The sequence below is a fragment of the Falco rusticolus genome, chromosome 9, assembly GCF_015220075.1.
Source record: "Falco rusticolus isolate bFalRus1 chromosome 9, bFalRus1.pri, whole genome shotgun sequence".
NCBI classification, from domain to species: Eukaryota; Metazoa; Chordata; class Aves; order Falconiformes; family Falconidae; genus Falco; species Falco rusticolus.
Genome location: NC_051195.1, coordinates 35032802 through 35059955, shown reverse-complemented (window position 1 = coordinate 35059955; position 27154 = coordinate 35032802). Strand labels below are relative to the sequence as shown.

Here is a 27154-nt window from a genome sequence, read left to right as displayed (position 1 = left end):
CCATGATAAAGTACTTTAAAATGTAACCAAGTTCAGGTTAAAGAACAATATATACTGAAACATGATGCTACCTATGTAATGACATTGTAGGGTCAGTGTCTGTCTTGGTCATAGGTGAATTTTTTGGGTTCTCTCAAGAAACATCCAGTATATCATTAATGATAATGATTTTACACACCAAATCATTTGGCTAATCCTACAGATGGCAAGGAATTGCTTTTAGGCAGAAAATAAAAATGCTAAAATGCCCTACAGCTTGTAAGTCACTATTCAGCTACCTGGTGTCCCTCAAGTGAAAGGGTCCGGCTGCCTTATGCTGGATGGGTTCCTTCAGGCTCTTGATCTGGCACAGCCCTCAGCATGTAAACAGCACCAGTCAGATGTGATACCTGTCGATGGGAAATTTTCTTCTTAAATAATATTAGTGGGCTTTGGATATGATCTAAAGCAATGTTGCATCTAGGAGAGGCACTGGGCCTGACACATGAGAATGTTTTTCTTTCTTTCATTACTACTATGAGTTGTCTTTCCAAGTTGCTTCCCTCTCTGACAGTGTCTTCAGGTATTTCACACTGACCGTTGTATATTTCATATACTAGAACCAGCCTGCAGGTTGTTCAAGATTCAGCCTCAACTTCTTCCTTCCACTGTCAGCAGTAGAATTGCTGTGCTCCTTTGTGCCATGCTATCATCTTTTCCCATGAAACCTTTGGTCTACCAGGAGACCTCTTGCAAATGTTGAGTGCGCCTTGTTGGCTTGCCATATTACAGCACTTAAAAGCTCCAAAAAACATTACTACTATGCCTTTTCTCTTAGACTGACAGCTACCATTTCACCTATTAGTTGGAAATTCCCAAGCTGTCCTTTAGGGGCTGTCATGGTAAATACACAACAAAATCTGATAAAGACCCCATCTATCCACCTTTTTTTTTCTTTTAGGTATTGTGTCCAATAGGGCAAATACCTTTTCCTAGTCACAGAGGAAACTCACTAATATTAACTCATCTGATTCTTTCTCAGCAGTCCCTTGTAGGCTGGACCAGGGACTATTTTGAGTAGGTTTTATATTTTCCCAATGCTTCTAAGTCAAGATAAATTTGCTATAGCTTTTTTAAAAAATAAAATATCATTCTCAAAGAACCTTTGAGAAAAAAGCACTATACAAGAGGAAATGTGCTCCTTACCTGTAATGCTGTTACACTCCTTGGCATTATTTTAAAAACCTACATTACTCATTTCAGAGCCCCTACTTGCTCCTTTATTGTTCCCAAGGCTCTCTGGCTTCAGAGCTACAATGTATCTGAATAAAAGGATAGTTCTGGAGACGGGAATGTTGTTAACAGCAATTTAAAAACACGCTAAACCTTAAGCAAATAAACACTAAGGAACTATAATGACATGGAAGAGCTTCCAAAGAAGTAATGAATAATGAAATGTTGACCGGACACATTTCTCACAGTAACACAGGAGTATTTTGGTGCCAGAAAACAGTTAAAGATGGAGCTATTTGCCAGAAGTAATAAGAAGAACGTTTTCATATGAACTAGACCACTGTACAGTTTACTGTATAAAGACATTTTATACACCGGGCAAGATTAAGTGCTGGTAGGCCAGGATATTTCCATTAAAATATTTTCAATAATTTTGGTTTACTCCTAGAGAGCATGTGGTCTGTCAAACCCAAACCACCCAATGTCAGCTTACTTTTCTAAACTACTTTTCAATTGACACTGTAAACCTCATCTTGAAAAGCTGTTGAAGATCATCTCCATTCTTGGCTGAGAGAGGTTTTGGGATGTATTTTGGTTGGTTTTCACTTCACCAGACTGAGTGAAAAACATGCAGATATTCATAGGAAATTAAAAAAAAGGTCTTTATTGATTCCATGCTCAAGACGTCCATAAAACAATCATTCATTTAATTCAAATAACTATAAATTTGACTTATGGAAAAAAATATATACCTCAATATGCCAAAATATTTGTAACAACATTAATTTACTAATTTTGTAACTTGGCTTTAATAGTATGCACTTATTTTCTTAGAAGATTTCAAAAGAGTATTGAGTACGTTAACTGGAAAAAGGGTGAACAACTGATCCATTTATCAATTTAACCAAATCACTAAACTTACTTTTTTGAGCTAGCTACCAACTTTAAAGAAAATATAAAAAGTAGGAATATAAACATCACCAACATAACTCCAAAATACAAAATCAAGACCATACAGTCGCTAAAAAGGCACTTCTGGTTTCTGATTCAAGTATTATTTCCCATCTTGGCAAAATTCCTCACAAATAGAAGCTATATCTAAACATACAGATGTTACTGGGACATGTAATTCTACCATTTCAACATTAAATTTTAATGTTTTATAATAAAACTTTGGCATTAACTTTCTGTTGGTTCAAAACTTCTGAATCAACAAGCAGACTTTTGTTTCTGTAAGCAGAAAAACTGTTTCAGGCCATTCTATCAGTTAATTGCCGTATGCAAGGCAAAAAGCTTTACAATGGCACTTAAGGTATCATCCAATTACAGTTTGCCAAATTTTTACAAAGATTTTCATTTTTATTTTTCTATTTGTTACATTTCCATGCTATTCAGGTCAATAATCTACAAACACTGATTTATTTTTTTTATTTATCCGTCTTACGCTAGAGCAATAACTAAATAAATTGACTTCCAGATAAGGCACAGAGCAACCATTACTCTTCATTAATAGTGTTCATAAAAAGGAAATGAATATATTAGACTAAGAAACACACCTTAAAATAGCTACAAACTGTTTCATCACCAGACATACCCATAATATGATGCTCTTTGGATATCTCCGAGGAAGTTACGGTTCCATGAGCTAGCAGTGAAAGAGAAGATGAAGTCTCATGATTAATTTTTTTTGTTCTTAATTTACAATCTGTTTTCTGGAATAAACCTTTACAGGTCAGTTAGCTGACTCTCAGAACATCTTCAGTAGCCACAAATCATGACAGCCACACTAAGAGGAATCAAGATACAGAATTAGTATTAGCTGTCAGGTTGGCCCACAGCATTTTATTTCTTCTTTAAAATCTTGCATATTGCCCATCCATCAGACACCCCAGCTTACACAATATAAAAATCTAGCGTAATTACATTTCTGTAAATAAAAATGTGTTACTCCAGTTTATAATCAAATCTCCACCCAAAACCATATGCTGATCTTTCATCACCAGCTGCATTAAAATGTGCTTTCAGAAGTAAAGTTCCTTAGTGAGCATGGAGACCACGCAGGGAATCTGCTTCTTCTCACTGAAGCGTGGATCATCAGACTGTGATTCAAAATTTGTGGCAACCACATAGTTGACTCGTGTGAGGATCTGCATGATCTCAAGCTGTTTTCCATGCTCATTTAGCACAGAGCACAGAGACTGCACAAACCAGGAGCCTCTTCCAGGATTCCTCCAGGAGTAATAACCTTACAGAAAAGACAGATAAGAAAGTACACAGGGTTATTTTTCCTCTTTTTTTTTTTTTTTTTTTAATTATCTTGTGTCGAAGAACGGAATGGCAGAGAGATATGTACTAATTTGTGTGAAAGATTCTGGGCAAAGAGTAACAATGACCACACAGAAAGTTTAATTCTCATCATTTGTGTCACATATCCTACTTCATTAAAGTGGAGAATGAGTATTAACTCTCCAAACCTCACATTATTGAAGTACCATTCTGTATTTTTGCATTTGGGAAACTGCAAGCAGTAAGATTTTATGTTCTTCCTCTTGAAGAATAAGTTTTGTACTGGAACTGTTCCCCTTCCTGTTTTCATCACATATTCAACATACTCTCTACACTGGGACATGGAAGGGCACGATTCCCAGAAAATAGTAGTACTGAGTTCATCATCTGTCATGTCTGTGTCTTCTCACCTGCCAAATCTGGGCTTTCTCCCATTGCCACTGTAACTAGAGTAAAAGAGGTGGATACAACACACTGGCCCAACATACACTGGGCCTTGGCGTTTTGTCCATCAGTGTACAATGTATCATCAATGAGGGTCGGTCTACAATAAATCAATATGGGTGATGCTTTTTGGCTTCTGTCCCCACACTGACCACCTTTTCTTTACCTGGCACTGTGGAATACGCAAACAGAAAATCTGCTTCTACTGGGATTTTGTATCTTGGATTGGCATCTGTTTCCAGAGTGTCATTTGCAGGTCCCGAGTCAGTTTGTATACCTTCATCAAATTCAGAGCCTCTGCATGCCTGAAAGCAGTGAAGACAAAGAGAAATTATTCAGTAAGGAGAAACTAAGTGTTATAAAAATAAGTATTCATTAACATTTTTTAATCAATACAGGTTTAAGCAGTACTTTGCATGTATTAGAAGCAGAAGTGCAATTGTGAGGGACATCCAATTGTTCAGTGATAAAATTACTTATCTATAGTACTGTGTTGCAGACTGTGGAACCCAGTGGACAGTCAAAATACCAAGTCAGCATTAGCTTATGCTAACCATGATTAATTTTAGTAGTCTACAGGCATCCTCAGCACTCCATTATTATATAATTTCTTGTGCACTGTGACTTCTGGACATTTTCTTTACATGGACTACACATTGTCTTTGGTTCCTGACATGCACTGCTGTAGCATTACATTTCACAGAACAACAAAATCAAAATCACATCCCAAGATCATCTAGCCCAATCCCCCTTCTCAAGCAGTGACAGCTACAGCAGATGCCCAGGACCATGTCCAATTGGGTTTGGAATATCTCCAGAGATGGAGACTGGGCAACCTGTTCCAGGGTTTGACCACCCTTTTCAAGTATATTGCATTTTTAACATTTTTCCATTTATTCTTAGTTTCCTCTTAATCATGGGGTTTAGCTAAAGGGCACATGGGGACCACAGTCCAGGCTGGCAAGTTTCAGCTCTTGATCAGCAGCTTTGACTGACAGCTTTTGCAAAAACCAGCATGTCTGATGGGCTTACATAACAGGAGTTGGTTGCCTTTATTAAGATAATTTTAAAGGCAATGAAGTACCCATTTCAAACTTGTAATTAAGAGAAACATCACTTTAGTAGTGTGAAGAGTCTAAAATAGACAGTTTTCACTTTGAGGTTGAGGATTAATTGATGGAACAGCTTAGGGAAAACCACATCCGCTGCAACTCCCATACATATATAATACTATGATAAAAAAGAGAATTCAGACCCATGGTGTTTCAAACAGCTGTCTTTAAAAGCTTAAATAATATACAATTCATTATATGTTAATGCAATAATATAAAATTTTAGGCTACTGAGGGAGAGAAAAAAATATTTCTTTTAGCAGAAAGCAGTATTTGGTAGAGACAGCCTTTATTCAGAGACCTGGACAGTAGTGTTTCTATTGATAATCACGTACTGTCCTCAGGTCTGTTTGAACAAGAGGGAGTTTCCGTTTCTGTTTTTAAGTTTATATATTGCCACACACAAAGAGAAGCCATGTACAAAATTACAATGAGAACATGTTTACATCTGTGAATCTTGCGTATCAATTATCTTTTCAAAACAAACAATGGAAGTCACCCATAGTCCACTTCTCTCAAACACGTTTCTACAAAACCTCCAGCAAGATTCTGTAAGTTAATGTACAGGGCTGTTCTACAGCAGGCAACCAACATAGCACGTTTTCCCCAGTGCAGCAGTAGGACATTATGTCTACCATAGGGCTCTTACCTGAATGAAAAATAATTTGGGTTTGCCTATAAGGCTTTTACACTTGTCTCCTCTGAATAGTGCAGTCAAACTCTTGATAGCCATGGGTCCATCAGTGCCATAGATGAGCCCTTCTTCCCCATGGCTTAGAAGGATACAGGCAAAACAAGCGGCATCACTGTGGTTCTCCTCAGCAGCTGCAAATCAAATACTTCTTAGCCAAAAGGAAGCAACATTTTAATGAAAATTGTATTTAGCAAACACATTTTTCTGAGACTAAATATACATTGGGCTTCTACTGGAAGGCACAAGGAGGAATGGACAAAGGTGACACAACTCACTTTTTAGTGATGTGATGAGTACCTTGAATACATGAATACATCCTTCACTTGACTCTGAGTTCGGCCCACTGGAGTCAACAGGCTGGACTCCATCTAATACAACAGGCACTTCACCTAACATAACAAGAAAGCTGTGTATTTCTGAAATGATGTTGGAGGAAGAGGTGTGGAATTAAGCCTAATCCATTCAGCCAAATCCTGCTATACGGAATATTGCATGTAGCAGGGCTTAAGCAATCTGTTCCAATACGATCTGCTTTGAGTAGGGGGTAGACTTGGCGACTTCCAGAGGTTTTTTCCACCCTAAATTATTCTATGATTCTGTATTTTTACCTTGTTTCAGTAATTTTTCCATATCATCACGGCTTCGGTCATTGTATGTGTAAACCTCAAAACCTAAATTTCTAAAACTCTTCGCTAGATCTCCAGCGTCTTTGTCAGTGCCATTGCGTGTACCCATTCCTGCCAGAAAACAAAGAATATGGTTGATTGCACATTACACAATTCAAAATAACTCACGTGTTCAAAGGTAAATTTTTAGGTTTATAATTACTAAACCAAAACAATGTCATGGTGACATGATTTTAAAACAATCCTCTAACAGTATTCTCAGCACTGAGAACAAAGGGTGAGATTTGTTTTAATGCAAAATAATGCAAGGTTCGGTGTTAACAAGTTATCTTACCCAGAAAGATGCTGGCCTGCCTCTAGTACCTTGCAACATAGGACCTCTGTGGATGGTTCTATCTCCTTTTGGTTATGCAGTGTAACATATGCCTAAAGCACCCCAAGGAAAAATTGTTGAAAAGAGTCCCTATGACACCCACATAAAAGAAACCGATATAAATTATGTGGAGTAAACACTTCATTTAGTATGTTTGCCAAATATACAGGAAAAGACCTACGAAGTTGACCACAAGTATCTGCTTTGAAACCGTACATGGTCTGAAAAGTTAAATGCAGGAGTGCGAGCAGAGCACACCTACAGCTACTAAGTTTTGTAGCACAAAGCTGCAGCTCAGGGACAGAGAAGTTAGAACATGGGCTGCAGATGCTGAAGTTCAAATTTTAACAACACAGCTTTAAACTCTGGGACAAAGGTTTAGTTGGAAGTTGGTGGAGCAAGGTGACATACTCTTTGAAACACATACTGCAAAGAAGCTGCAAAAAGCCACTCTAACGTAACCGTTAAAGAACAGGAATAAATTGTAGTAACAACTATTTCTTAAAAAAGATAAATAGATTCATTAAAATTCCATGTCCTAAAAATAAAATGCTTATTCATTAATGAAAGTATAAAAATTCTGGTCTGTAGTAAGTATTATCAAAGGAAGAACATTACCTGTTTTGTCTTCAAAATTTTTGTTGTTTATAATAATACATTTGCCAACTTTCTTGTAGTCCATATTATACTGGAATGTGGGTGTAACAATTCGGTACTGATTACTGAGAGAGGACTTTGGCTGTTCTTCTTCTCCATTCTTCTTTTTTCTAGGTGAATCAAATGAAATCATTGTTAGTGGCCAGTCACATGCAGTGTGCCTATTTATCTTAACGCAAACCATTTGGCAGCCCTACCTGATATTTTTTCTTCTCTAATGTTTATTTTCATGATCCAGGCATAAAGATCTCGTGATTTGCATGAAGTGATTATTGTATGTGATTGGATTCTGATGATGGTAAAATGACCCTAGACTGAACTGCAACCAACAGTAGTATACATAGGTCCTGCCCCACAGATAAAACAAATGGCCTAACCATGAAGTCAGGCTGGCAGTAAACTTTTGCAAACGATGGTTCTGGACATACTTTACTTTCACCATGAATAATCCATGGAAGGACATACAGAACTCCCTTAATAACTATTCCAAGCACAAGAAGATATGCAGTTCACCCAGTCATGTGAAAGGACTTGTTTACTGAATCACAATCTTTCCTAATTTCTCTGAATTAGGAAAAGACTGAGCAAAAGGTAGTTTCTCATGATAAAGGTTATTGATGTGAGCAGCTCATGTGTTGAACTAGACTGCCAAACATCAGTCTGAACCTATGCAAAAAAACTTAAGCACATTTTAGTGTAATCAATACCTGAAGCTCACTTAAAAATCAAACCAAACCAAACCAAAATGAGCTACAAATGTTTTCTGTTAATATAATTGTGTACTGATCTTTCTGCTATGTGTGGGAGTCTTAGATTGGATTAGAAAGAGATGCAAAGGGATAGCAGAGACTTTGCTCACTGATTTATTCTAAATGAAGTATTAAGAACAAATCAATTACAGCCAACATGCACAGCTGGAGTATAAACATGAGGAACTCAGCAGTACTTGCTGTTAGACGTGGACTTTTGGTCCAAGCAGGCGGCTTCAAAATTTGCTAAGATCTCCTCAAGCAGAACTGAGGCCAATGAGAGCTTATAAGGTGTCTGATTCAACCTCAGGACTATAAACAAGCTTTGAAGCAAGCCTAGGTAGAAACAATACTCAGGAAAGTGCAGCAGAAGTTATCAGTACCTCTCTTATTGGAAGCAGAACGCTGGACCAAATAGTATTTATTACTGATGTCTGAGAGGAAAACATAACCTACTTTTGCAGCACAAATAACTGTATAATACAGTTTGATTTTAACAAAATTAGATTTTCCCCATAATCTCAATTAAGTACTTTCACTATTCTCACTCTGACATCTTTCTAAAGAATTACTAAGCTATTTGCTTCAATAATAGCCTGTAGACATGAGATTGGTGCGAATTGATTAAATGCTATTTATGTAAACCACTTCCTTACCTACCTGATTTAACAATTGTATTTTAGCTTTAAGTGTCCTCTCTTTTATTACTAAAGGATGAGACTAATTGGAAACTATAATAAACCTTCTCCAGATGATTCATTGTGTTTAAATGCTACTGCAATTAATTTTTTTAACAGCTTCTTCTTATCTTTCAGCGTCCTCATGTTCTTTTATAAAGGGCCAAATTAAATAGCTGCACCTGGCAGGTTTTCTCTGTACTGTTTTTACATGTGACCATCCTAGTATCCCCTTCTCTCAGACTTTTCTTAGATACTACAAAACAAGACATTGAATCATACATACTTGAGGATTTTGTCTGATACACTGGAAGTACAGTGTTTTTCTGGCAAATCACAAGTATTGGTATTCTCCTTGCATACTGCTTCTTGAGGGCTCTGGGAGAAATAATTAAATATCCTTTGCCTCAAGAAAAGGTTTTAACATTTTAGAGAATTATACACAACTGTATGATGTTAATATTACATTTGACTTTCAAAGAGGTCTTGGATTCTTATTTTAGCCTAAAATTCCCCCTGGTCCTACATCACTAGACAGCACTCTGGCAAAGGGAGAAAAAGAAATTTAAAAACAACAAATAACCACTCAGGTCGATGACGAGGCTAATTTCCTTAGCCCACACTGGATTCAAGTTTCTACAGATTTATCGGGCTTCACTGACTTCCTGAAAATGCTGAATGACTAACAGTGGCTGTTGCACACAATAGGGTATTTTCAAGAGGATTGTACACAAATTTCTGTTTATGTTCAACCCATGAGCAGTTGTGAACACTTGGGGCAGATGATGCACTATTTGCTCTCCTGAAGTGCTGGAAGCGATCTAATTCTAGTGCAGAACTCGCGCAGCTATGTGACCCTACAAAAAGTCTCACTGAAAAGTGCAGCTGGGGTTAAGCGGCACAATATCGTTGCCACACAACTTCTCTGAAACCGCTTTGCTTCCGAGTTCATTAGTTTGCACTCATTCATGCAGAAAGATTTGGGCCTTCTGCTGGTATTCCCAAAAATACACCAGAAGCTCTGCGTTGGCCAATGTCCAATATCACAGACCATCCCCATCAGCATGGTGGCACACATAGCTCTTACCATTTCCTCATTCCTTTACAGAGGGGTAGTACGGTTTTGTCCTAAAGACTCCTTCCAAGCTGAACAGGCTAACAAGATACTAAGCAACCACAGCATGCTTTGTAAGGTCACACATATAATTTCTTTACTGGCAGACAACAAAAAGTTCCAGAAATCTTTTGGTACGTGTCCAAACAGAATGACTAAGGAAACAAAGGTTGTGGAGTATACATCTCTTGGGCCTGCAGTCCCAACACAAGTTGCTCTTTGACAATTCCTTTTTTTCTGTGCCAACATAGCACAATATGGGAATTGCTTGACTGGCCTAAACTGACAGTATAAAGGTACAACTCTTTAGTCTCAACAAGCTAAGTCAGACCTTGTACTAATGACTAATGTAAACATAAATGCAAATAATGACTAATGTAAATGTATTACTAAAGTAATAATTATCTACTGATCAGTCCTTCAGGGAAATGCCTTGTCAGTGACAGGCTGGCTTATGACTGAAAGCCTAAACCTTTGCAGCTAATTTTTTATTTTCTAAGCTTTGAACTGGACACTTGTTAATATAAATGTTTACTGCTCTTGTTCTTACCAGGCTTTCTAACCACCATATTTACCAAAAGGGCTTCCACAGGTTAGCTGTGTGGTGTTATAAAATGTTTTAAACTATTTGCGCTTAGTTTTATTTCATCCTGCTTCTCTGACATCCACTGTCTTCAGTTTCCCTCTTTTGGGATTCAAACTTGCCCAGACTAAATAGAAACTTGAATTTTATGACTGCTTACTCTTTTTTTCAGCTTTTAATTACAGCTACACCATAACTCCTTATTCCACTAGCAGTAACTGATCTTTCCCTTAGACAGAAATATTCTCCCTATCAGTGCTCTCACACATTTCATGTTCTCTCTCTGGAGTGAAGAGTTCAGCAAAACTAAAACTCCACTCTGGCACCCTCATACAGCTCGCACATTTTCACTTTTACTGTGTCTCTAAATCCAGGCCTTAGGTTTGACAACAGTATGTCTGGGAATGGGATTTCATCAAGTCAGTGTCAGCTCTGGGAAAACCATTATTATCAGCTTCACACTTTTCAAATATTAATTCAAATGTAAAGTTACCTATACAATTTATGATTTTGTTACCAAACTTTTAAATAATAAAGGCCAAATTTCTTACCACCATGGGGGGCTAAAATTCTGTCAAAGTCACTTGCACCAGTAGTGAACCTGATTGTCTAAAGCACTGCTACTTATCACAACAAACTTTCTTTTCCGTTACACTTTGGGTAAATTTTGATGTCAGTATGTATGGATATCAAGATTTAGGGACAAAAATACCTCTGTTAACATTTAATTATACCTAAAGATTATTTTCAATAACAATTTTCCTGAAAGCAGTGTCTCTTAGCAACTGATACTTCCTCTCCTTTTGCTTCTTTCCTACTGGCATCTCCCTGCACTTACTTTGCCACTGTGTATTAGTATGACATCCAACATACTGAGAAGCCATGTGCAGGAGAATGGCTTCCTTGCTTGTTGCAGTCTCTCATCATCTCCCCCACCTGCTACAGCCAGGTAGCCAGTGAGTGGAAAAAACCCCTTCTGCTCTAAAAGGGCTGGTCTGCTGTAGCTATATGGACTCCCCTTAGAAGAGCAGTAGCATAATGCAGGGAAAGGTCTCAAGAGAAGAGTGCATGAAAAAGTCTCCAGAGTAAAAACTGTTATACCAATCCATTTACTAAACATCAACATTAACAATGATTAAAAAGAGGATGATAGTAACTGACAGACAACAGAGCTCTTCTGAAAACATGAGCTGCTTGGCCTTCAAATCAATGTGACAGCACACAGAAGAAACAGATATCCCTGGAAAAGAAGCCACTTAAATAGCCTTACACACAGAGGATTAGCTGAATAAAGACAAATTTCACAATCATCGCCATCACATCACAGGATGGGAGGAGTTTCCCATTTGTTTTTTTCCTGTTTGTTTGCTTTTCTAAGAGGAAATCAATGTGTTAATCAAAATGAACTCTAAAAATTGTATTACAGAGGGATATGTGGGCTTTGCAAACAGCTATAATCCCTTTCCTGGGAAAGTTAGGGACTTTTGTTGCTGTACTGCAAAATGTAAGCGTAAAAAATAATTCTACAATTAAGATACTATTCAATTTAAGGAAGCTGCCATTCATAATTGGGTGGAAAAGGCTAAATTGATTACATTCACTTCTATTTGAAGTACACACACACAAAAGAAGAGAACTCTATCTTGCTCTATCAATTTCAGTGGGCTTTACTTCATAAGGAATACACAGAACATTATAATAGTTTTTACTCTGGCATGCTTCTTTAATGCATTGTGCAATCATATATCATTTTTGAATGACTGTTAACAGGTTTCTGTTAAAAAGAAAAATTGCCTTAAAAAACATGCTGTCTTTACAGAATACAACATTTCAGGACCCCATCTGGAGTCCCTGTGCTTTTTGGCACTGGAGAATAGTTTTATTCTAGTTTCTGTCACATTGTCAGCCTTTCTGTTGAGTCCAGGCAAGAAGACTGCAGCAGAGGTAAAGTGACAGAGTCCATAGTAGAAACCTCAGGTAATCCATTGACATCCACCAGAACTTGCATCAACTTAATATGGTGGGATGCAAGGTGTCTTAAAACTGAAATGCTCTTTATTGTATTACAAACAACTGAGACATTTCCCTCGTGAGTCTTACATTTGGGGACCTATTTAAAGGCTTCCTTTGAATAAATTCCCCATTGATTTACAATACAAATAATTTTAAGACCTCTGAAGAAACTTACATACCTATATTGCTGATTTAATTTTATGCAGTTTGTGTGGCTCTATGCTGCTCTTTCTGTCTAACCCCCCTCCCCCCCCTTCCATTATTGCATGCACAGTATAAATGGTGTTTGTGATTACTGCTCATCACAAGTACTATGTTTGCTCTCCTGAGGTAGAATCCTGGATTGGGTTCATTTTGTAAAAAAAATAGGTAGTTAAAGGATAAACAGGAAACAATGAAAATGCAGAGGATTACATTTGAATTCACAAAGCATCACCAAACTATGTGTAGTAAAACTGAGTGTACTGGAGACCAATTCAGAGTTATTCTTCCAAAAGAAGTGATACGGAAACAGAATTCATAAATTAGACAAATCAAGGTTCAGCGTTCTTTCTGTTCTATGTTTCTACCATAGTCTCAATAATTAGTGGTCTATTCATGTCTGATGCTTTCTGATGATCATGCATTAATATGTCTTACTCCTACACAACCTTCTTTTCGTACTGCCAGCTTTAATACTTTTATCTAGCTTTAATACTTTTAATCCAGTCTAATTTCACCATATTTAGTACACCTCTAATTACTGTACACTCTCTCCTCTTTGAATTTTTTTTTTTTTCTCTTGAAACCTATTGGCAATAACAAGCAAAAGACACTTGTTAAACCTGACTAAAGCTTTTTAGATCTTAAGTTCCATAAGGAAAACTCTTTGTTCTTTGTCAGATCCATTTTGGTAAGGTGTCACGCAGATTTAGAGCTGCATGCAAATAACAGATTATCCTGTTGCCTTTTCCTGTTAATATTGCATCAGGTTGGCAGAGCAGCAACATTTCTGGACAAGAAGCATGTGTCACTGCTTGAACTGTCTTTTATAAAACCGAGTATTCCTTTACTGTTAAAAATCAGAAAACATAAATTATATGGTATAAGGACTAAGCATTAATCATAGGGGCTAAACCAAATATTACAACTGTATTGCACTGCGTTTGATGGTGAGATCCTGAGTCACATGTTAAGATGGCTACTTGCTAGAATACTAAGTGAAACCCAAGATAAACATTAACAGGAGCCACTGCAGAAGACACTGGCATTTGGGACATCTCAATCCCGTTTCCAAACTGACTGCCACACACTATGGGCTCACAAACCTTTTCTCCTGAACATACTCCAATGGCAGGTGCAATTTTCACCTCTCTCTTTTCAGACAGGTAACACCTTACCAAGGACTCTTTTGAAAGAGGTTAAATGTAACTGTAAACCAAGAAAATAAATACTTTCCCCTCACAATCTTTTTTTAAGCAAAGGTTACTTAGGCCTTCAAATTATATGCCACTAGATAAACTGAAAAACAGCTTAATAGTTGAAGCAAAATATCTCCTGAGGAAAAAGGGGCAATACTAATTATATAGAAGGAAGTTCAAGTAAACACTGCATACTTTCAGTTTCCCTACTGAAAGTTATTAGCAAATGACTGCTGACTTTGACAGACTAGCACCAATAAAATAACCAGCCCTTAGAAGGCTATTTTTAAATATGCTCCAGATAAATGTTGAAAGAAAAAACTTTCTAATATTAGTGTCAGAATCTTTTCAACATAACAGGAAGTCTTCATTTAGAAGAAAGAAGAAAAGTGGTCCTAGAAAACTGAAGATAAAAGTTCCCCCCAAGCATCTAAACATGTTTCACCTATGCTGCTTACCATGGCAAAGAGATGTCTTACACCAAAGGCATGAAAACTGACAGCTGTTATTTAGAATAGCAAACATAAACAACACAATATAAAAAAGACCCCAGAACATCAAAACATGACAAACAGTCAAATGGTCTTAGATTTCTGTTCCCTCTAATAGTCTTGTTTTGCCTGTTAAATTTTAAATTATGGTGAAACATGCCAAACTGATAATACTGGAGCCTGAAGTTCATATTTATCAATGACATATAAAGTCTGTGCAACCCCTACATCTTCATATACTACTCTGCTGAAGGGCCTAAACGTTGAAAGTCATTTTGGGGAAAGGGTGGAATAAAGGGAAACAGCAAGTGGGCTACATGAACACCGCAGCCCCTGATGAATGCAACCTCTTTTCTCCTGGGAGCAGGCCTACTAAAAGCAACAGGACTAGTCAGGCAGTAAAATAATGCCTGTTTGTATCTGTTCTCAGACCAGGGCCACAGCAATTATTGAGCCTCCAGCTTCTTTTTGAACTGCCAATTAGTTCCCGACTTCTTCAGGACACCTTTGGAAGTAGCTTGTCAGCTGACTAAACAACGCCAGTTTAAAAGTCACTAGAGGCCAAGCCTTTTGTTTGAATGAACCTGAAACGAGGAAGCTAATAGAGACAGTACCTCTTGTTTCTTTGGGAACTGATATCCTAAGCCCTCCTTATTACTGTAAGCACACTAATTTTGAAAAGCAAACACTGCTGTAGCAGTCTTGAAAGAACAGAGTTCGGTAAATAATGAGATAATTTCCTTGAACTGATCAAGATAATAGAGCTGGGAGGAATCTAAGCTATCATTAACAAATTCTTTGCCCAAAATAGGACAGAGTTCATTCATCCAGTAAAACAGTATCATACTAACAACCTACTTTTGATCTTACTATGACATATGTAGCAATACTATTACAGATTTTGCAGAAAATGTGCAAAATAAAATGCTTTAATTTTTTTAAAGAAATCCTGGCATTTCCTGGAACATGCTATATCACTTCCAAAAGTAGAACACAAGCCATGGAAATATTTATTAAGATCATATGCTAGCTATTCTTTACTTGCTTAATTTGATGAAAAGTATTAAACAAACCAAAATGCTCAACTGGGGGGATATGTTCTGTTGCCTACTAAGAACCACTTGGTTGTGCTCTGGACAGAGAACTGAGTGTGAATCCTGCTTCTGCTATTGAATAACTTCAAAACAACTTCCTAGCTCTTGGCCTTAGTTTTTCCATTACAAAATGGAGCCTAAACAAACTTATTTCATAAAACAGCTGCTGATTGTCTTCTTTCCAGGGGGCCAGTAGTGTACAGTAAACAAGAGAATGATTTCAAAATCCACTGTTTTGTACATCTGTACAATGTTTATGTCCAGAGGGTGTGAGGTAGCTTACTGCCATGTGCCTCCTGGAGGAAAAAATGCTTGAAACAAAGATATTCTTACTGTCCACTATGGAGTTTTACAATGGCTCTCAGTCCAGAAACAGAATCTATATTCTTTGTTTACCGCACATAGCGTCCCTGAAAAGATAAAACCACTACAGCCTGCAAAGGATTATTTAATATCATCTGCAAAAATGACAGGGTTTCAGTCCACAGAATATGGCATTTCCCCAAAGTATATTATAGCCCTAAAGGCCTCTGGGACCTTGACTTATCACAGTCAATATCACAGCTTACCACACTGCAGCTACTCAGGTGAACTATACCTACTCTTAAGTACCTTTGCAACTACAATCTAAAGTGTATTAACTTCAATCACAGTAAGGCCTCACCTACCACAAAGCTTCACAATTCCAACAGTCTCAGAGATGAACAAAATCAACTAGTGAGCTACAACATGCCAATTGCAGTAACTGACTGACCTGAGCGTGAACACACTTTTCATTTGATCTCTTGCAAAGCAAGCCACAAACCCTTATTCAGTAGTTACTATAAACCTGCAGCTTCTGTTTAAACTGCAGAACATCTTTTAGATTTACATCCAGCCTTTTTTTAAATGATCCATTGCTTACAAAAGGTGCCTCCTATCTTCTGACCATCCATCGCCTATGTATTTGTATAGTACACTATATATTTGCATAGTGCAAGCAAATTATCTTTAAACTTTAGTTAGAGAAACTAAATACATTTTAAATCCTCACTACATGACATTTTTCAGACCCTGTGTTACTCTTGTAGCTTTTTTGTCCCATTTGATTTCAGACCCTTCTCCAATTAGGAGGGAGAATCTTCTCTAAGAACTTGTAAAACAGAGAAACCCAGCCCAGGACAACTGGAAACAGGTAGCAATATCCTAGTCTTTGTGCACTTAACAAGTAGAACTTACAACCTACATGACAATTTTGTGGTGTAACGCCTGCAGCAGAGAAGATCAAAACAAAGTTCTAAACTCTCGACCATCAATTTGTAATTCAGCTTCAGCTTCCTAATTAGCTGGATGATATTTGCTGTGCAGGCCTCACAACGCTGTATGCATCATAATATTCAATTAACATTCAAAAGGTAACAGTTTACAAATAAAGAATATTGTTTGCTGAAAGGCTTTCTGCTCATTTCCAGAAAACCTGCACGTACATACCTTCCAGGGGTGTTCTAGAAACTGAAATCTTGCATGATCATATCCTAGGTAGTATAATATACATAGACAACTACCAACTATATGAAAAAAAAAAAAAAGAAGCCTCTCTTATCTACCATTAGGTACTAAAAGCAATTAACAGAAATTAAAATAAAGCAACCCCCTCCAAATACTGTTTCTCAGATAACATTCTGGCTAGGAGTAGCAACTGCAAAATGCCAGTAGAGTTATAATTAGCTTGATATAAGCATTGAAAGTAAACTCTTTCAGGGTATTCATTCATGAGATTTCCAAACAGGTGGCAGAGAAAGGAGGAGATAAATAACATTCTACAGTACCTTGGCTCATCATCAAATGGTACTCCACACTGCATCTGAAAACAGCTTCAGCTTGTCCTCAAGAGCAAGTCTAATCTTCTTTGCTAATGCTAGGAGCCCACCATGCTCAGGGTTACATTGCAGAGTGAAACAGGATTCTCTCTGTGTTCAGGCCCAAAGATTTGCATGTGTCAGCAGTGGGTCACGCTGGACTTTTCTATGGGGCTATTCAAACCCTCATAGCTATCACCCTGCAAGCTGAGGTCATGCAGGCCTGATCTACCTTTGCTGACAAGTGGAAAACACGCTCCCATCGCCCTGATTCTATCCCCGTTCCTATGTAAGAGGGCAGGAAAATACAGCAGATCTTGAGATGGAGGTGGGACGCAGACGTCACATTGTAGTAAGTCTTTCTTCCTTCCCTCAAAACCTGATCTGTGATCTGCCATTAGTACAATATTTAGACAATGAATATTTCTAAGTAAATAATGCAAATTAACACACAGTTTACAAAACCTCTTTGCATTCTAATTCATAGAACTATATAAAGAGGGATGTAGAGGTGCTGAAGCATGTCTAAAGAAGGACAATGGAGCCAGGGAAGAGTCTGGAGCACAAGCCCTATGAGGAGCCGCTGAGGGAACTGGGGCTGTTCAGCCTCTAGAGATGGAGGACCTTGTTGCTCTCTACAGCTCCCTGACAGGGGGCTGCAGGCAGGTGGGGGTCGGTCTCTTCTCCCAGATAACAAGCGACAGGGCAAGAGGGAAAGGCCTCAAGCTGCACCAAGGGAGGTTTAGATTGGGTATGAGGAAAATTTCTTCACTGAAAGGGTGGTCAAGCATTGGAACAGGCTGTCCAGGGAGGTGGTGGAATCACCATCCCTGGAAGAGTTTAAAAAACGCATAGAAACAGTGCTTGGTGCGTGGTTTAGTGATGGACTTGGCGGTCCTGGGTTAACGGTTGGACTTTATTTCAAAGATCTTTTCCAACCTAAATGATTCTATGATATTTCTTATATATTTACCTTAAACAGATTTGGTTTATTATACGTTTGGCTTAATTTGGTTTTGATTCCTTTGAAAGCTTAAAAATGACACTACTTAATAGCTTTCCTCCAAATTTTGTATGATGACAGCCCAGAGTTTGTTGTAATGAAGGAAATAAATTACTGCACTAAAAAGGAATTAGGATACTTGACTCACTGTTGTGATTGCTACAGATACAGTTTATAGATAACCCACTGTTTGCTGTGTTTCACGAGATAAAGTCTGTAAGGAGACTGGAAAGAAATACTGACTGCAAATTAATGAGTTCTTACACATTAGACTAGGTGCTTTTTCAAGATATTTGGGCATTTCCTGTGTGGTACATCCAGGGGAAAGTACAAGCACCAATCACGATTTTCACTAATTGTTAAATACTCCTGCAGTGTTCTTCAGTGATTGAGTCCCAGATCTAACAAAAACTGCAATAATAAAAAAACCCCAAGCTCTGGCTTAAAAGAGAGTAATAAAAATGAAACATCCATGTTGCTCTACATTAAATTTTCCTTATTGTCTTTGTAGGAATTAACTTTAACAGACTATCGATGTCAGAACCTATTACTTCTGAAATTTTATGTCCAGTGCTTTGGGGGGAAATACACTGATATTTAGCTTGTGCAAAGCAGAACCCACAAACTCCAAACAAAATTAAAACTACATTGCGTTAATAATAAAAAAAATTAGACTTTTGTGTTAGAGTAGTGAAAGGAAAGATCATCACCCACTTACAGGATGGACTAAGGTGCACAGCGATTTGCTTAGAGACATAAAGGAAATGTGAGGCTGAACCAAGAGCTCAGTACAGACCTCTGAGTTGCAGCCCAGAGCATAACTTCAGATAATGATCCATCTGCTGTTACTTGTTTTAAAGTAACTTGCTATTTTTACTCTATCTAAGGATAAAAGAGATACTTTTCTTAGCAATATTTATTTTTTAAAGATCTGTAATATTCTGTCACTGAAAAAAACTTGTAACAGAGCTGCATTTTTATAACTGCAAAAGTTATGATAAAAAGATGAATTATCATTCAAGGCATCATTCGGATTTGAACACATTGATTTCAAGGCAGGAACAGCTGACATTCATGCAGTGGAGGCCAATACAGATTCTTCATAAGCATAGGGTGCTAGCAGTAGTACTGTTTCTACAAAGTAAGCAATTAATTTATAAGATCAGTGTATCGGGTTTAAAAGATTTCGGTAGCAGGGAGGCTACAGGGGTGGCCTCTGTGAGAAGCTTATAGAAACTTGCCCCATGTCCAACAGAACCAATGCCAGCCGGCTCAGGACAGACCCGCCGCTGGGCAAGGCTGAGCCCATCAGTGCCAGCGGTAGCGCCTCTGGGATAACACACATAGGAAGGGAGTACAGTTGAGCCCTGGAAGAAGGGACGGATGAAGGGAAGGTGTGTTTAAGATTTGGTTTCATTTCTTATTACCCTACTCTGTTTTGATTGGTAATAAATTAAATTAATTTTCCCCCCAGTTGAGTCTGTTTTGCCTGTGATGGTAATTGGTGAATGATCTCTCCCTTTCCTTATCTTGACCCACAAGATTTTCGTTGTATTTTCTCTCCCCTCTCCAGTTGAGGAGGGCAGTGATAGAGCAGCTTTGTGGGCACCTGGTGTCCAGCCAGGGTCAACCCATTACAGAGATCACGCCCAGTGTTTTCAAATGCCCCCCAAAATACAAAATGGGCAACTCTGGAAAATACATGCATCTGCATCACTGTGAACTGTTCTTCACAAAGTTCTAGCGCAAAGCAGTGTCTCACAAATCAAGTAAATATAAGCTGTTGGTAATCAAAAGGGGATGGAAAATAGCTTCCCCAAAAGAGAGAACAACAACAGAAGACCACAGTTGAAACAGAGACCACTTTCCACACCTGTTACAGCTCCAAAGCTGAGGTTCAGCTGGGGCTTAATCTCAAAAGTAAATATTTACTCTTTGAAGGACAAGTTATTTATTTTGAGAAACAGGGCTACAGGGAGACAATCAATGGTAGTGAAACTGAAATAGACAGCTTTGGTAACATCTGTGCTTCCCCACTTTGATGACCTGTATCCCAAATAAACACTGTACAAATGAAAAGAAAATATACATACCTGTGAATCTTTTTGATCTAAATACCAGTTTACAATCCTGGTAGATATATAACTATTGAACTACAGAAAACAATATATACACTGATGTTTCCAGAAAACTTTCAAATTAATCAAAATGAAAAGTCTCAAACTTTACAGTGAAAAGTCTCAAACTATATATTTAAGGCAGAAATAAATACCTTAAAGATATTTTGGGTCTGCAGTGTTAAACAGCTGAAATACTCTTGGTGACTATGTGTCAGTGCACCCTACAAATCTCTCAAATTCCTCAGTGGGATTTTCGTATAATATATTTCATGTTTCTGCATTAAGGGCACTACAGATTTGCACAGTTTCAGTTGTAACTAGGTGTTTGTAAGAATTCTTAAATACGTATTTAGATAATGCTTTCTGTTTCTGGATGAGAAGGGGAATATTGACTGTAAAATAAGACAGTAGGGCTGGAGTAGATAAAAAGTAACCAGAGGACAAATGGTTCTATACAATTAAATTAGAATAAAACTGGAACCTAGATACTACTAACCACCACCCTCTTCTGCATTACACTTCATCACTGAAGCCCACAAACACTCATGATTATTGACAGCGTAAGTACAAGTCTACCAAGCCTTGGGAATTTTCAGATGCGGCTTTTTTTAAAAAAAAACCCTTTCATTAGTAAGAGAAATCTTAGCTCTACTTAGTACAGTGGAACCACAATTTTATTCTGTTTCATGTTACATTACGTTTCCTGGATGCTAAAATAGGTTTGCTGCTATCCATCTCCCTAACAGAGTTCTCCAATAAAAGACAAAAGATAACAAATGAAGACACAAGCCATTCTGTAGAGAAGCGAGACCCTTTCTAAAGCCTCAGAAGTGTAACAGGAGCACATACAGCATAGAAAAGAAAAAATTATATGGGAAAAATTGTATTAGTTTCTAACTATCACATAAAAAATTAAAATAACCGTTTGAAATCCTCAGCTCAATCTTTGTTCAACCATGTTTTAAAATTTTGTTGCACATAAGCTTGCCACTGCATACCCTGTTATTTCTGCTTTCTGAAACATAACTTTTTTCTCGAGTGCAACTCCCCGCAATTTTTGTCCACATTTTGAAGTAAACAAAATTTATACCCTCCTGCCATCTAGTGGCTACAAAGCCCTGAGCCAAACACCACCAGCAACTGTTAATGCAAAAATTAATGCTTTCAACCCTTTTCCACACCAACAGATTTCCCCCACCAACATTAATTAAGTACACTTTTTCAAAGAGAAGGAAATAAGGAGAAGGTAATTCCCCTAAGCTGTGGTGCAGCCGAAAGAACCTGCCCACTCCACGGCTTGTTCCGAGACTTGTGGCCTCCATGGTAAAGCAGGCTCACAGACTTCTTGGAGAGAAATATGCTGTAGTGAATAAGATTTTCCCTTACTTCTGCTTACTGCTCTTGCTAGATAAATCTCCAGTCACAGCCAGAGAATGGTGAATTGGTGCTGTGAAGCTACTGGAAACAGCTGGTCTTTCTGCATAGCTTTGAATCCAGTTTCTCACTGATCTGTTCTCTTAAATTAAAATTAACATGCTTATTTAACAATACAAGTTAATTGTTTTCCTATTAAACTTATATATTTTAAACAATAATAAATGAAATGCAATGTAGAATTTCATTGAAAGCACTGCACAGCTAGTAAAAACTGGGTTGCTAAAACAAGACAAGGGACCATAAAATTGTAGTCAATCTAAAGCTTTCTAGACATTTCCTTTGACAGGTATTAATTTTGTGTTACCAAAATGAAGCCTTGGCAGTCAAGACATAGAACCATGCTGGTTCCAACTAAAAGTATATCTAGCCTAGTATCTGGTACTGCCTGGTAATGAGTTTTAAGAAAACAAAAGAAATTGGATACAGAACATATTCTCACAGAAAACTGATTTAGGAACATCTTGCACCAAAGATTTTAACATCAATACTCCTACTGGACTTTTCTTCCACAAATACATCTCATCTCTTCTGAACTCATCTAAAATCTTGATGTCTGTGTATCTTGTGACTTTAAATTCCACAACTGCACTCTGCACTATGTGAAAATGACATCTTACTGGCTCTTTTAAACCTACTGCATGAACTTTCCATTGAATGTCCTGTGAGGCACAAGGAGCATTTCACTCTATTCACTTTCTCTTCCAATACAGTCACAATTTTATATTATATCCCATCTTCCTTTATCCTCTCACATTCCTATCTTCCTTCAAGCCAAAGAGTTTTAGTTTCTGTAAGACAAAGACCTTGTTACTGTACTTGGATTTTTAAGACCTTCACTGTCAACCAACTCGTTCCTCTTTAGGCAATCATCACCTTCTTCAAGAAACTCTGATAAATTTCTCAGACTATTTTTTTTTCTACAAAACCTAATTTGAATCTTCTCAACCTCATATTTAATCTACACAATTTTTTCACTTCTAAAGAACAATGTTTCAAATTGTATCTACAAGGAGTTCCCAAAGGATGAATGCCTCAAACTGATGCATAGCCAAAATATTGGAAAAAATTCTTATAGAAAAAAGTGATAGAAATGCTGATTATTGCCTTTCCTTCAGGAATGATTAACTTTGAGTTGTATAATTTAATAATAGTATTAGCTTATTACCTCTTATAAAGACAACCAATACAGATATTAAAACACACATTTTATAAAGTTTAAAAGAAACCTTTGGCAAGATTTAGAAAAAAATGTTACATTGTCTATTTTGCATGATATGATTCTGTAAAAATGAATAATATACATACACATCATAAAACATATTTGAAGAATGATAAAATGAGACAAAGTGATTTGCTTAACAGCACATCAAAAGTCTTTAAGACTGAACTATCTTCACTTCTCTTACAGATTTGTTACCCCTGTTAGACTCATACAGTAAGTAGCAAAAAAAAATTTATATTCTCCACGTACTTTCTCTGAATTATGCTGTTCACTTCAATGTGAATGTCCAATAGTAAAAATAAAATCAAAACATCGCCTGTAAATACAAGTCTTTGTATAAACACCTCTAATAAAATCTCTCTAAATCCATGAAGATTTATTTAAGTTGGAAAAGACCTTTGAGATCTTCAAATCCAACCATTAACCCAGGACTGCCAAGTCCATCACTAAACCATGCACCAAGCACTGCATCTATGTGTTTTTTAAACTTCTCCAGGGACGGTGATTCCACCACCTCCCTGGGCTGCCTGTTTCAATGCTTGACCACCCCTTCGGTGAAGAAATTTTTCCTAGTATGCAGTTTAAACCTCTCTTGGCACAACTTGAGGCTGTTTCCTTTTGTCCTGTCGCTTGTTATCTGGGAGAAGAGACCAACCCCCACCTGCCTGCAGCCTCCTGTCAGGTAGTTGTAGAGAGCAATAAGGTCCCCCCTGAATCTCCTCCACGCTGAACAGCCCCAGTTCACTCACTACTCCTCATAGGGCTTGTTCCCTAGACCCTTCTCCAGCTCCGCTGCCCTTCTCTGGACATGCTCCAGCACCTCTACATCCCTCTCGAAGTGAGAGGCCCAAAACTAAACACAGTATTCCAGATGCAGCCTCACCAGTGCAGAGTACAGGGGGACAATCACTCCCCTTCTCCTACTGGCCACACAGTTTCAGATACAAGCCAAGATGCTGTTGGCTTTCTTGGCGACCTGGGCACACTGCTGGCTCATGTTCAGCTGGCTGTCAACCAGCACCCCCGGGGTCCTCCTCTGCCAGGCAGCTTTCTGGACACCCCACCTCAAGCCCATAGTGTTGTGTGGAGTTGCTGTGACCCAAGTGCAGGATGCAGCACTTCTTCTTGTTGAACCTCATGCAATTGGCCCTGGCCTATTACTGCAGATTCTCCTGTAGAACCTTCCTACCCTCCAGCAGATCAACACACCCACTCAACTTGGTGTCCTTTGCAAACTTACTGAAGGTTTACAAAGCGAAGCAGCCATTTGCTGACATTCAACAGTATTTGTAAATTTTGCATGTTCTTTTTTCATCTTTTGCATTTTCAATTACATTTATCTAATGTTTTCATAAGTATAGACAAGCAGTACATAGTTCTTGCTTTCTATACATTTAATGAATATAAGCTTACGCTTCAGTGAGTCTACTATGTTTTAAAATGGAAGGCTTTTAACTTATTCTGTAATGGATTACATCTTTAGACTCAGTGAGGCTTCTTTGTGCTACAACCTAGATGGCACGTCCAAGCTTTAAAGAACCTTAAATAGTCAGCAGGGGATTCCAATAATGCAGATTAGCTGAGCTGAATGCAATAAAATAGATAATTAATGGCATATTTAATTCCCAATTCCACCGAAGGGCAATGTTTAAGATGAGGGACTATAATTGATGCTAAATTAACTTAGTGGTCCCTTACTACCAAATGAAGTTTATGGGAGATACTATAGATTTCCCTATAGGGAGATACTATAGAGAGATGCTTTAAGGTACAGAGCAGGTATATTAAACCTATACAACATAAACCATCTCCCTATCCAGACCATCTATGACACTGTGGACTCAGCAAAATGAACACCAAAATCCCTTTAGAAGTATAGTATAACAGCTGACAAAACAGTAAAAGGATTAAAAATAGTAACTTACTTGCCAAAAAGTGAGAATCTGCTACTTCTGTCTGGCTTTGCATCAACTATATCATTGCAATCTTCATCACCTCCCTCTTCAGTACAGCGAGCAACATGCTGATCTCCCGACATCTACAAATAAAAGTGCAAGTATGTGTCCCTCAATGAATGCTATCATTTTAGAAATACCTCTGTAAACCAAACCATTAAACCAGCTACATGTGAGGTTGTTACACTGTTTAATACTTTATCAAGTAAGAGTGGCTTTGGACTTCTGGCTTTGAATGGCCATGACACCGCACCTGCTCAGTCCTCTGTAGTAGCCTGTGTCAGCTACCAAAAGTGACTTGTCTCACACCGCTGTAAAAAACTGCGGATAAGAACAACAGTAATAAAAATTTTAGGGTGAAAGATCTTATGATTAATTCACAGAAAAATTTTCATAGTCTGGTAAGAAGTATGTTAGGAAGAAAGCAAGGACAACTAGTATCAAAACATTTGTAACTGCAATCCTATCCAGAGCTAAGCCACCCAGAGAGCTCCTGTATTATCTTCCACGGATGACAGCTTAGGTTTTCATTTCTCTGTTTGTCTATAACAACATTTAATACTAATTTTATATTGTTCTCATGATTATTACAGGTGTACAGTTTTCAGGGAAAAAAACCCCAAACAGTTGTGCAGCGTTCCCTGGAAATTAAAAGGTATTTCCATTACATTAAGCAGCCTCCCACACAAATTGCTGTATTTCGACCAGTTTGGGTTTTTTTTGTTGTTACTCCAGTGTGAACTTGGAACGCATTCATTCACCTCAAAACCAACACAGCACCGAGGGGCGTGCGAGGCGGCGGGTGGGCATCGAGGGGGAGCACGGGGGCTGCCCCACGGCCAGGAACCCGCAGCCCCGACTGGGGGACAAACCGCCACGGCCACCAGCCCCCCGCATGGCGAGCCCCACTGCAAGTACCCCTGCCCTCTCCCAGGAAATGGCTGCAGCCCGCGCAGCCACCCGAAGGGCCGAAGCGAAGAGCCGCCGCCTTCCCCCCCGCGGCCCCTGGGCGGCAGAGGAGGGCAGCGAGCAGCGGGCCGGGCCCCGCGGCTGCCGGCCGGAGGGAGGAGGGTGGCCGGGAGAGGGGCGGCAGGGAAGCGCGGGAAGGCGGGAAGGCGCCTGAGGGGAGGGCGGCGGGCGGGACGGGGGGCGCAGGGGGACGCAGCGGGCTCGCTGAGGCGAGCGGCGGGACAGGCGGCTGGGAAGGGGCCAGGGCTTGCCTTGGCGCTGGGCTCCGGCGAGGCAGAAGCGAAAGCGAAAGCGGCGGGACGGTGCGGTGGGGCGCGGCCCCGCGGGGGCAGGCCCGGGCCGGCGGAACCCACCCCGGGCCGGCAGAACCCACCCCGGGCCGCCCCGCCTCGCCGCCGGGGCCGCCCCCGGGAGGGCCTGGCCTGGCTCCCCAGCGAGCCGCTCCGCGGGGGCTCGGGTGCTGCCCCCGCGCCCCCCTCACCTCGCCGGTAATGACGGCTTCATCACTGCCGAAAGGAAATTACCACTTCTTAATAGCTGCGCTCTGTCACACCCCCGCGACAGAAGAGCCTTAAGTTTCATGGTGACACGAGATTGTCTAGATCTAAGGAAATTTTTTCCCTGTATAAACTTGAGTGGCATTTCCTTATCTTTCCAATTACTCGGTGTGTTGCATCTCTGCTAATTACAATACCCTACTGTGCAGCCATTGCGTCAGGCCCAGTAGTCCAGGATGTGGACTGAAGATTGGCACAGTCTTGCTAATTACTCCTGGATGTGGGCTCCAATCCTGCAAAATCATACACCTACCCAGCAGTGCATGGTGTTTAACATTCACTACCTGAAGAGATTTACATCAAAGGGACATTTTTCAGTGTAACTGCCTCATAATTGGCACAAAACACAGGCATGGTAACAAACAGCCTTTTGTTTCCCGACAGGTCACTGCTTCCATGTGACGGAGGCACGTCTGAACGGCGCGGTGGCTCTTGCCGTGTGTCTGCATGTGCTGCTGCGGCCGGTCTCTGCTTCGTGCGATTATGCCTGTAGCTCCCAGTTGGATATGTAGCCGAAGTTTTCTCCTG

At 39.1% G+C, this 27154-nt stretch overlaps 1 protein-coding gene across 5 annotated transcripts; it reads right to left on the bottom strand.

Annotated features, from left to right (window-relative positions):
* Positions 1-1849: 1849 nt before the first annotated feature.
* Positions 1850-26438, bottom strand: CASP7 (caspase 7). 5 transcript variants are annotated; one of them, XM_037400676.1, is made up of 8 exons: positions 26321-26438; positions 25071-25183; positions 23395-23397; positions 7366-7514; positions 6357-6485; positions 5704-5879; positions 4109-4247; positions 1850-3457 (listed from the first exon to the last, which is right to left on the bottom strand). In XM_037400676.1, exons 2-8 carry the CDS (start codon positions 25181-25183, stop codon positions 3234-3236), a joined length of 933 nt encoding a protein of 310 aa, XP_037256573.1. In that variant the 5' UTR covers positions 26321-26438; the 3' UTR covers positions 1850-3233. The 5 variants fall into 5 exon arrangements, with proteins under 5 accessions (XP_037256573.1, XP_037256574.1, XP_037256576.1 ...); XM_037400677.1 differs by lacking the exon at positions 26321-26438 and adding an exon at positions 25862-25885; XM_037400679.1 differs by lacking the exon at positions 23395-23397 and having other exon boundaries at positions 25067-25183.
* Positions 26439-27154: the final 716 nt, after the last annotated feature.

Excerpts from the sequence above, each read along its gene's own strand:
- CASP7 (XM_037400676.1), bottom strand. The coding sequence starts at position 25,183 with ATGTCGGGAGATCAGCATGTTGCTCGCTGTACTGAAGAGGGAGGTGAT. Across the intron at positions 5,880-6,356 it reads GGAAAAATTACTGAAACAAG|CTGCTGAGGAGAACCACAGT; the intron begins GTAAAAATACAG and ends TTTGATTTGCAG. Across the intron at positions 4,248-5,703 it reads CCAAATTATTTTTCATTCAG|GCATGCAGAGGCTCTGAATT; the intron begins GTAAGAGCCCTA and ends CACTGCTTTCAG.